The following is an 11,978-nucleotide window of genomic DNA, read 5'->3' on the forward strand; positions in this document are numbered from 1 at the left end:
CTCAAGTTGAGCTTTGATCAGTTTGAGCAAAGTTCGATTTGTGACCTCCGTCTAGCCATTAGCTTGTGGGTGTCCAGGGGAGGAATAATGGTTCTTTATCCCCAACTTTCTACAGAAATCCCTAAATTTGTTGTTGTCAAACCGTCGTCCGTTATCAAAGATAATCACCCTTGGGATTCCAAATTGACAAACGATGTTCTTCCAGAAAAAATGTTGTATTTTGGCCTCTATGATTACTGCTAAAGGTTCTGCTTGCACCCATTTTATAAAATAATCAATAACAACAATCAAGAACTTAACTTATTTCTTACCTTGTGGTAGTGGGCCAACAATGTCAATTCCCCATGTTAAGAAAGGCCATGGGGAGGAGATATTCATCAGGTGCTCTACCAGAATATGTTGCACATTTCCAAACTGCTAGCACTTGTCACATCTCTGAACGACCTAGACGACATCCTTCTACATGGTCGGCCAAAAATATCCTGCTCGGACCACCTTCCAAACTAGTGATCGTGGGCCTGAATGATTTCCACAAACTCCTTCATGGATTTCTCGTAACACATACATTGCATCCTCAGAGTCCAAGCAATTTAGGTACGGTTGAGAAAAACTCCTCTTATACAGCTCGTCATTTATGATCGTGAGTAGGGCTGTAAACAAGCAAGCTCAAGCGAGTAGTGCCTGTTTGAGCTTGGCTCGTTAGTAAAAATAAAATGCTCAAGCTTGGCTCGAGCTCGAGACAAGCCTAAATATAATTTTTGAACTCAAGCTCGTGGAAAAACCCAAAAACTTGAGTTCAGCTTGGCTTGGCTTGATAAATTAATCAAGCCAAGCTCGAGTTTAACATCAAGCTCAAACTCAAGCTCAAGTCAAGCTTTTTTGCTTGGAATCTAACAAAATTGCATTATCAAGTGCTCAAATTTGCTCAAATCTCCAACAATCAAGTAAACAAAAATAAGAAAATAATATACTCATTTGTTCATACTTCTAATTCCACCTGTGATTAGCAATTTCTCAAAACAAAGCTAAGTACAAAGAAACTATAACATTTTTAGTAGCTAATCACAGAGGACTCTGCCCCTTAGGAAAAGAAAAGCACAGACCCATTCCAAACTACATACTAGACTCCACAGTCACAATCCACTAAATACAAAGTTACGTTATTATCAAACTGATTCAACCAACAAGATTTTTCTAAGTTATATAAAAATTTCATAAACAACCATAACCTAGATGGAGGTAGAGAGTGAAGATGGTAGTGATGCCAAATACTACACCGGATCTAGAGCTGTTGTCGGAGCTCTTTGCACACCCACTAGAACCCTTAAATTACATGATGATTTGGTAAACATAGGACTCTAAATCCTCTTTGCTAGCATCTAACTCTTCCAAATCTAGGACTTGTTCATTTGTTGCAAAGAGATATAGGGCAAATTTGGTGGAATTTCTTGGCCTCACGAGAGAGAGAGAGCTGATCAATTCTTTGTGAAAATTTGGGGAAAAGAAAGAAACTGATGGGAAAAGAAAGAAACTAATGATAAAAGAGAGAAAGATTGAGAAGCTTCAGTTTTAGGCTGCAAACTGCGTGACATTGACATGGGCTCATTGAGTGACAGCTGAAAATTTCAGTTTGAATAAAACTAAATTGGGTTTTTATTTGTTCAATGATAGAACAAAATTGTGAAGTTTTGGCAGAGAGAGCTGAGAAGAAACTAAACTGTATTAAGATATAGAGTATTCAGATGGAAAGGAGTAACTAAATGACTAAACTAACACACGAAAATAATATGAAAAGACAACAAAGGGATAAGATAGTGAAGTCCAACTGTATATGAAGTATTGAAGTACTAGTGTATTAGAGTCTTTAGAGAACTCTAGAAGGTAGAAGTGGAGTGAAGTCCAACTATATGCATGAAGTACTACTGTACTAGCTAGAGAACTCTAGAAGGTAGAAGTGGAAATTGAAAAAAGCGTGAATTACAAAGTGAAGTCTCCTGTCTTTTTTTTTTTTTTTTTCTTTTCTTTTTTTGGTTAAAAATGTTTTTTTTTAAAAGGGAAAGAAAAAAAACTTAAAGTAATGGGTACCGTACTGAAAAATTATCTCATGTGGGAAATTTTATTATTAAAATATGTATAATGTAAAAATATTTAGTTTATTTAGTAAATATATATCAAGCCTTTTATCAAGCTATATACGAGCTTAAAATTGGCTTGTGTTATATCGAGCCCGATTGTTCACTAGCTTGTTCACAAACAAATTTTTTTGCTCAGGCTCGACTTGTTTATCAAACAAGCCGAAAACTAAGGCTTAAGCTTGGCGTATTTATAAACAAACAAACATGAACGAGCTTTTTATTGAGCTGAGCCCGAGTTGTTCACGATTGGCTTGGTTCGTTTACAGCCCTAATTGTGAATTTGAATGACCTAACTCTGATCTCCTAGCTCCCAACGGGTCAGACGGGAGTCTTCCATCTTTGATGTAGGCCAGGATTAGGTCCATCCAGCTGCCTTTGGATTGAACATAAGCTACGTCCAACACCTCAATGCTCGAGATGGTTTGCACTTCCATGTATAGTCCTGGTTGTCCTATGCCGTTATTGGATGAGGCCAGCCTAGCTACTTTGTCAGCTTCCAAATTCTCCTCTCTTGGTATTTGACCAATCCTAACATCATCAAAGTTAGAAAGTAACTGATTGGTCAGTTTTAAGTACATTTTCATCTTGTCTTCCTTCGCTTCATACTCATTAGTTATCTACTTTACCACCAACTTTGAATTTATATTCAGTTTCAAGTTTCTGATTCCCAGAGCCTTCGCTACCCTTAAACTGGTAAGTACTGCCTCGTATTTCACTTCATTGTTTGTTGCTAGGAACTGAAGCTGAACCCCATATTTGAGAGCATCTTTCTTAGGAGAGAGAAGAATTACACCTACACCCCCAACACCTGCAACTGATGACCCATCTACATGTACCGTCCAGTATTTTGCTTTTGGGTCAAGGTTTGTCATGGTGAATTCGGCAACAAAATCAGCTAATGTCTGAGCTTTAATAGCGGTTCGAGGTTTGTACTCTATATCAAATTGGCTTAGCTCAATTGCCCATTGAACCATTCTCCCTGCTGCATTGGGCCTGGACATGGCTTTCTGGATGGGTTGGTTTGTCATGACGAAGATGGTATGAGCTTGAAAATATGGACGAAGCTTTTTAGACCCGACAATCAAGGAGAAAGCCATATTCTCTATCCTCGGGTACTTTGCCTCGGCACCTTGGAAGGCCTGGCTTGTATAATAAACCGGCCTCTGAATTTTGAGCTCTTCGCGAATCAATACCGAGCTAACGACTATTTGTGACACAGCTAAATAGAGGAAAAGGTCTTCCCCTTCTATAGACAGGCTTAAGAGTGGTGGCTTGGACAAGTACTCTTTAAGGCTTTGGAAAGCTTGCTTCACATTCTTCTGTCCACTAGAAAGCTTGCTTCAATGTTTTAAAAAATGGGAGGCATTTATCCGTGGTCTTGGAGACAAATCTATTCAGGGCTGCTACCCGTCTAGTCAGTCTTTGCACTTCACACTTCTTGGTAAAGTCATGTCGAGTATGGCTTTAACTTTTTCCAGGTTGACCTCAATTCCTCACTAGGAAATCATGATCCCAAGAAACTTGCTCGACAAAACTCTAAATACACATTTTGCCGAGTTTAGACTCATCTGATATTTCCTCAGAGTATCAAAGGTCTCCCTGAGGTTGTCTAGATGTGAGCCTGCCTTCTTACTCTTGACGAGCATATCGTCCACATAAACTTCCATATTCCGTCCTATCTGTTTGCTAAACATCTTATTCACCAGCCTTTGGTAGATAACCCCTGCATTTTTTTAGTCTGAACGGCATGACCTTGTAGCAATATAGCCCTTGGCTAATGACGAATGCTGTCTTCCTTGTTCACGCGAATCTGGTTATAACCTGAAAATGCATCCATGAAAGTTAGCAATTCATGACCAGCTGTGGAGTTTACTAGTTGGTCAATCCTGGGGGAGAGGAAACTGTCTTTTGGGTAAGCGTTGTTGAGGTTCATGAAATCCACACACATCTGCCATTTTCTGTTGGACTTCTTGACCATGATGACATTAGCAAGCCACTCGGGGTAGAAGACTTCTCAGATGAAACCGGCGATTAAAAGCTTTTCTACTTCTTCTATGACAGTCTAATTCCTCTCTGGGGCGAAGACCCGACACTTTTGCTGGATGGGCTTCTTTGTTGGATTGACATTCAATGCTTTATCACCTTGTAGTCTATACCTGGCATATCCTCACTGGTCCAGGTGAAGACGTCTAGGTTCTTCTTCAGGAATTCTACCATCTTCTCTTTTACTGGTGGATCAAGTTCCCCACCTATCTTGGTGACTTTTGAAGGGTCTTCTTTTACCAATTCTACATGCTCCAGATCCTATACAGGCTTTTCAGGCTCCTCATCTACCATCCATGCGTGATTCTCTTTGGAAGCTAACATTGCTTGGTAGCATTCTCGAGCTAACAGCTAATCTCCATGTATTTCTCCAATCCCGTTTGGGGTTGGGAATTTTACGTTGAGGTTGCAGCCTTGAGTCAATTTAGCATCGATCATCCAAGGATCACATTGTACGACGATGGGCAATCGACGACTAGAAAATCCATTTTTTTTGTTATTTGGGCTGGATATGTCCCTGCTGTAACTGAAAGCGAAATGATCCCCTTTGGGTAGATACGATCTCCACTGAAACTAACCAATGGTGACTTAAAAGGACGAAACTGTTTGGGGTCTAACCTCAGCTATTGGTATGCCATAATGTACATGATATCCACCGAACTTCCATTGTCAACTAACACCCTTCTTATATTGAAACCTTCTATTACCAACATGATAACGAGGGGATCGTCATGTGGATATTTGATCCCATTGGCATCCCGTCATATGGCTGTTTGATCCCATTAGCATCCCGTTTAGAAAAGGTGATGTCGTCATCGTCAGAATGACGGTACTTTGCAGAAGGATGCCTGATGTGGACGCTATTAACCTGTCTTTGGTGTGCCCTTCTCAAGGATTTATACGATCCTCCATATACCGGTCTACTAGTTATCATCCTTATTTCCCCTACTGTCTGCTTTGGATGATCTCGCCTATCATCTTTATGGTCGTCATGAGATTTGTCTTCAGCCCTTGATTGAGACTGGTGGTCTCTTTTGACGAACTTCTGAAGTTTCCCTCTCTAGATCAGTTCTTCAATCTGTTCCTTCAAATCATGACACTCATTAGTGTAATATTTCTTCATGTCTTGCTTTTTAGAAGACAAACTTAATGGCTTTGGCCATTTCAGGCCAAATTCATTTTTTATCTGCATTAAGATCTTATCTGCAGGCATTACTAGCAGAGTGAAGTTCAACTTCTTCATTAAAGCTTCTAGGCTATTCTTACTGGACTTGGTATCTGACGAATGATCCTTTCGGTCTTTCTTCTTATTTAGGGAGTCGCTGGCTTCTTCCTTCTTTCGTTTGCCAGCCAAACCCTTTGCACTCAGAGCGTCCTCCCTATTCATGTACTTTTGAGCCTTGAATAGCAGATCTGTCGTGGAAGTTGACGGTGTTTTCCCTAGCGAGAAAACAAAATTTGAATTGCTTAGCCCAGCTTGGAAGGTCGTCATGATGACCTGGTCGTCTATTTCATCAATCTCGAGAATAGCTTTATTAAAACGTTTCACATACTCCTTCAAGTTTTCCCCTTCTTGTTGCTTTATGGTTAACAAGCAAGAGGTTGGCCTTTTGTGACGTTGACCTCCGATGAAGTGTTAAACAAATGAGTCGCTTAGCTATTCGAAATTTGCAATTGACGATGCTAGCAGTTTGCTGAACCACACCCTTGTAGCTCCTCTAAAGTGGTAGGAAAATATCTGCATATTACCTCGTCTAGTGTTTGCTAAAGATTCAAGATCATCTTGAAAGCCCCTATATGGTCGAGGGGATCCTTAGTACCATCATAAAACTCCAGTTGCGATAGGCGGAATTTGGGAGGCAAAGGGCATTCCTAAACACTGGTGGTGAAAGGTGAGTCTGTTCTCATCAGCATGCCATCAAGGTTCATGGCTGTTTTTCCCTTCATAGCGTTCTTCACCTCGTCTAGCTCCCTCCTCAAGCTTTTCATCATCTGATCATTACCATGTGTCGACTTCTCAATATGTTCAAAAGTATCCCTATCTCTACTGTTCTCAGGGCTGTTAGCTTCGTCATCGTGTCGGCTGTGGCTGCGTCGCTGGAAGGAAGTGTTGCTACCTTCAGGACATGCACAATGCTTCAGGTCCTCATTCTGTTTCATTAGCTCTTGCACATTAGCAGTCCATGCTTGAATTTGCTAGGCCATTACCACCGGATCCGGGGGTGCTGTCACAGTTGAATCCATCGATTTCAAGGAACTTTGTTGATAAAGGTATAGTAACTTACGTCGTTTCCCATAGACGGCGCCAAATTGATGGAGCACAGAATTGCCTCGTCAATATGTTCCTCGTCGATGCTGATGGAGGAACTTGGTTACTTGCTAAGAACAAAAGGAGTAAGAGTGGAAAACACCGGGATGGTGCCAGCCAAAGGCCCTCCGATGCTTAAGTTAGAAAATCTCTTTTGTCTCAACTAAAGAATCTAGATAATGTGTAATGATATCAGGTGTTCATGAGATTTCTTACTTGAGCAAGTTAGCTTTATATAGCCTAGCTTTGGATTAATATGCTTATCCATTGCATCTGAGTGAATTATGGCATTGATGGCAATGAATTCCCTCTAATAATGGGAGTCCGTAACGTCCAGGTGGCTCATCAAGGTTGTTGTAACAGTCCTCCTATCGTTGCCCATTATTAGCTGGTTTAATGGAGTTATTTCTGCCTTCAATGTGTCTATCATCGTCTTCCATAATGACAATCATAATGCGTCTACGGTCGTCCATGTTAACGGACAACCATTTATTCACATATTCGTCAACCTTGACAACTCAAGTGGAGCCTAACTATGCCAACGTGGTGCTATCCCTTTAGTAGCAGAAGAGGCTAGAGTGACCGACGATACTTTAGAGACCGAAGAATGATATTAGGTTAAAGAGTCAAGAGTATTGGTAAAATATTCCCTATCATATAACAGGACTACGATTTTTAGTGTTATTTAAAAAAAAAAAATGATGAGATTTGAATTTATAGTATCCAGTTGATCATTATAATTACTCCTTACATCTAGTTAAAACATCAATAAATTTTTTTGGTATAAATTGGTTGTTTTTCAATTAGGATATATAAAATTGTAAGTTACAATCTTTTAAGCATTTGTGGATTCAATTGAAGGGGCAAAGTGATTGCTCCCTATTCTAATCTATTCTCATATGATGGCAATGCTGCTTTGTATCATAAGTTAATCTATAAACACAACTCTTTTATCAAGCTAAAACAAGTCTCTTCTCATATGTGTTAATGCACTTGCTCAACTAAGCTGATAAAATGCACTTGCTCAACTAAATAACAAAAGTTTGTATATATTGCATGGACTGAACATATTGTAGCTCTAAAATTTCAATTTCCTTTTTGGTCATTTCATCTTGTACTTTGTGAGGCCAATGTTCCAGCACACACTCGCTTGTCAGTTCAGTTGGGTCTCCTCTTATAAACGTTTAGGAACAACTTTATTTCTTCAATTCTCCCTTCTATGTGAGTTCGTGTGAAGTAAATTGAAACGGCTCCCCACTCATTTTGCCTCTCATTAATAATTTAATATACGTCTTTTTTAGCTTTTTCACAGCCATACAAGAAATAAATAAATAAAAACAAAAAAAAAAAACGAAAAAGAAAACTCTAAAAGATTTTGATTACATTGAAACGACCCATCTCTCTAGAGATGATCATAGAGGTATGGTAACTTTTTGACGGCCTACTTGTAATTTAGGAAGGAAAACCTCTACCTGCTAGAGAATCAATGTAGTGTTTGGTACAAAACAATGTGATTTTAGTTATCTTTCAAAACTATAAAGTTGACTATGTTAATCCACAGTTTAAGACCACAAAGAAATCACACACTTCCCATAAAATTTTTTATCGCTTAAAATACATTTTATTTCCTCTTGAGCTCACTTTTAAATCAGTCACTCAACTTAAACTTTTAAAACATAAAATTTATATCATCCACTTTTTTTTTTTTAATTTTTTTTTACAAGATAGAATTCTATTTTAACTTAATCTAAATGTATATGTGTGTGAAACTCTCTTCTGAAGACTTGAACCCCAACTCTTGTCCCCTACACTCCACAAGCACTTATACTTATAGAATAACCATCACATCAAAGATGTGTGGTAATATCATTGACTTTTTGACTTTTACAATTTAAATTCTCGTCAATTGCAAAGATCAATTTTCTAGACAAAGATTATTACTTTTTTTCATGCGCGTTTTCGACAATTCTGACTGATTAAAGTGATTAGGATCCTTCTGATGAGTTTCATGCCATGTCAATTGGTGGGTTGGTAGAGCTACATAGTGTCGACTTAATTGCTGAGTCATTTCACTTCTTTCATTTGGCCAATGAGGACCGAGTAAAGTCTTACATGGTGAATTCTCCGTCAACTCCGAGAGAACAATGATATTGTGGCTTAAATTTTTTTTTTTTTTTTTTTTTTTTTTTAATTATCAGAGGTGGCTTGATCTAAAATTGGTTATTGATGGTTTTGTGTCGCTGTTATTATTCATAGTTTTGACTTCAGCAGAGTCTGATGAAACGAGCGCTTTCTTTACCATTTCTTTTTTCTTCTCTTTTTTTTGTTGGCAAGGGTGACAATACTACCAAGTAAATCATTCTTACGCTTTTTCAAAACCTGTTAACTTGTGATTATCAAAACCTGTTAACTTGTGATTATGAGTAATCGATAAAAAGTTATGGGTCTCACAAATCAGTGATGGATGAAAAATATTTACCACTCATAATTGCACAATTAACAAGTTATGAATTAGATGTATCTTTAAAATTATTCATATTTCACTCTTTTTTTTTCTTTTCTTTTTTTAAGTGTATAGTTTTTGGCTGTTAGAGAAGGAAAATTTATTTTCGCATGTGGATCTCAAATAACTAAATGCAATGCAACCTCTTCTTTGGGGAGGCTTCCTTGGAGGAAACTTGAATCTGATTTGTGTGTCAGATATTGCACAATTTTATATCTTGAATATTAAGTGATACTTTAGTTCATTCCCTGTATGAGGTTAGGTATATGCTTTGCGATGCCAATGAATTGCCACATTGGGTAGGAGTCTCAGCCCGAACCACTAGAAGAATTTTCAAATTTGATTGGCCTCTCCTCTCATGCCGACTTTTAAACATTAACCTTTACGCTGTGCCCCTTTTTGATGGTATGTGACTCTCTTTTGATTTGTTGTGATGTCCCAGCCTCCCCAGGTCCATAAAAAGTCTATATATATCTTTTAGATTTTTATATCAATATTATCATATTTACAAAAGTACTTGCCTCTCATGAAAATAAAAATCTTAAACAACTAATAATTACCACAACCATATAGTATAAAAAGAAAGAATTTTCGTTTGTTTCTAAGCTTTCTTTTGAGTGTGATTTACAATTTTACAAAGCGTAAAAATGTGTAAAATTCACCTACAAGTATAAGGTAAAAAAAGAAAAAGGTTCATCTATGCAAAAACAATAATAAAAATACCATTGTCAAGGAAATTGTCCAGCTAGAGAATGTTCTCTCTAGGCCAATGGGTGCATGATTAGAAGAATTTTCAGACTCTAACAAAGAGCTAAACTTGAAATTTGGGTTTGACCCGTATAGAGCTTGAACTCCCTCCACGTCGTCTATCTTGAGGTCCACCTTCTTTGTCCTAGGACTCAAGCTTGGGTACATAACTGCTTCTTTGACCGACGTATGAGCCAACCCAAGTACATGCCCAATCTCATGGGTAGCCACTGATTCCAAATCAACGGCCACTTTTGACTTGACCGTATTGAAATCAACGGCCCACGTCTCCGCTTCATCGAGGTGGAGCCTCCCATTTTGTGGCGAGAAAGCATGAGCTAAAACTCCCAACACCCCATCAAACGGCTCTCCGTCCCCGTGATCGCCCCGGTAAAACCCGATTCGGATATCGGCCGATAAGTAGTTCCCGGTCTCTGTAAAATTCACCGGAATAACCGACGCCCACCGCGAAAAAGCTCGCTCGAAAACCATCCGAATTTCCGATGAGCTTAGGTAATCGATCATGTCAGACGGCGAGAAAGCGTATGTTAGAGTCATCGGCGTCAAGTTGACCCACCGGGGCTTGCCGGAAAAGTACGCGTAACGACGATCGGTGTGGAAGCCATGGGAGGTGTTGGTGACACTGTCACTCATGCCACACCTCGGTGACATGATAGAGGATATGGTATCGGTGTCGAGCTTTCCTGTGAGGGGCAGACCGAGATTCTTCTGGTAAAGAATAACGGCCGATTCGAATTGGGTGTCGAACGTATCGGTGAAGTTCGTGTCGTTGGAGGATATCGGGAGATACCCGAAACGGTTGAAGTAAGTCTTGAGTTCGGACATGCCGCTGACGTGGCTTCCCCTCCCGGCGTCTAGGAATTTCATGAACTCGTGCCACGTGGCGTTGTGGGAAGCGACGGTTATGACAGTTGATTTGTCTGGTAGGATTCTGGCGGGAAAGCAAGGGCGGGAAAGAAAGAGGAGGAAGGAGAAGAAGATGAAGTGACTGAGAAACGGAAACATAGTTTTGTTTTGGGATTTGGAGCTTTGGATTTGCGGGAAAGAAAGAAAAAGATCTTATAATTGAAATTTTTTTATTGTATAAATAAATAAATATTTTAAAAAAAATTAATAAATAGGAATTATTGAAGCTTGGCTTAGGCTATATGGGAGTGAAACACAAGAAAATGATGGGAAAGTTTAAGAAGATTCTGCCGTGCGAGCCTTTTTAAAGGTGATTCTGACTTTGTGGGTGCCATATGGTGGGTTAACCACTGAATCTGTCTTTATTAATCTTAATTTTCTTTATTTGTTTTTCTGTATTTTTTTTTTAGGTTAGTAAATGAATTATGAATGAATATTGGCGTCAGTGTTATATCAATATGTCTCTCTTATTTTTAAAGTGGAAACATGAGGGATATGTTTAAAAATTAGTAATAAGCTAGGTTTGATTTGTTCAAGTTTAGATGAAGCAGCTAACTCTGTTGGATGACCAAATTTGTTGATTTAATGATTTTAGCATCATCTTCTTAAATCGTTTTCTAGGGAGGGTTTATTACTTTTATTTTATTAGTTATTGAAGAAGACCTTTGTTCATGTTAGGCACACATTCACGCAATGTTTGAACCAGTCTTAGATGGCTAAACCATTCTTTTCTTTCTTTGGGGTTTATGATAAATGGATTATAAGAATTCAAACCTAAAGTCTTGCTAGAGAGAAAATTGAATAACACCATTTACTTATTATTGGAGAGGATGTTGTTCCTGTGATACAACCTCATAATTACAAATAGCTACTTTTCATCTATAAGGGCAGGAATAGAAGATGTGGAAATTTGTGGTGGTTTGGTCAGCCAATTTTTTTTTTATTACTACAAGTACTTACGTATGGGATAGTAAACGAATATCCCCTATAAGAAAGAACATCCGAGTTTCCATTTAAACGACCAATTTCCAAAGTCAGATGTAAAATTGGAATAAAAAAGTAACCTGGATATTCTTGTGTTCAATTATTAGTATATGTAAGATTATTTTGGGTTAAATTATTAATTTAATCTTTTAATTATTGAGAAAGTAATGCCTCAAAAAATTATTGAGATTTGAGAAAGTGTTTATTTCCTAGAACTTATTTTTATTGGTTTGTTAGAATTAAAAAAAAATACATTGGATAAAAAAAAAGTTATATTTAAGAAAAAGTAAATTTCTAAAAAATTATAAGTAAGCCAAATAAGTTAAATAAG

General features: G+C 38.2%; 1 protein-coding gene across 1 annotated transcript; it reads right to left on the reverse strand.

Annotated features, from left to right (window-relative positions):
- Positions 1-9,566: 9,566 nt before the first annotated feature.
- LOC126709793 (metalloendoproteinase 4-MMP) lies at positions 9,567-10,948 on the reverse strand. Its single transcript, XM_050410135.1, has one exon. It carries the CDS (start codon positions 10,760-10,762, stop codon positions 9,683-9,685), a length of 1,080 nt encoding a protein of 359 aa, XP_050266092.1. The 5' UTR covers positions 10,763-10,948; the 3' UTR covers positions 9,567-9,682.
- Between the last annotated feature and the right edge of the window lie 1,030 nt (positions 10,949-11,978).

Source organism: Quercus robur, chromosome 12 (genome assembly GCF_932294415.1).
Source record: "Quercus robur chromosome 12, dhQueRobu3.1, whole genome shotgun sequence".
Classification (NCBI taxonomy): domain Eukaryota; kingdom Viridiplantae; phylum Streptophyta; class Magnoliopsida; order Fagales; family Fagaceae; genus Quercus; species Quercus robur.

What these genes read in the sequence shown, in the direction of transcription:
- LOC126709793 (XM_050410135.1), bottom strand. Translation starts at nt 10,762, where the DNA reads ATGTTTCCGTTTCTCAGTCACTTCATCTTCTTCTCCTTCCTCCTCTTT.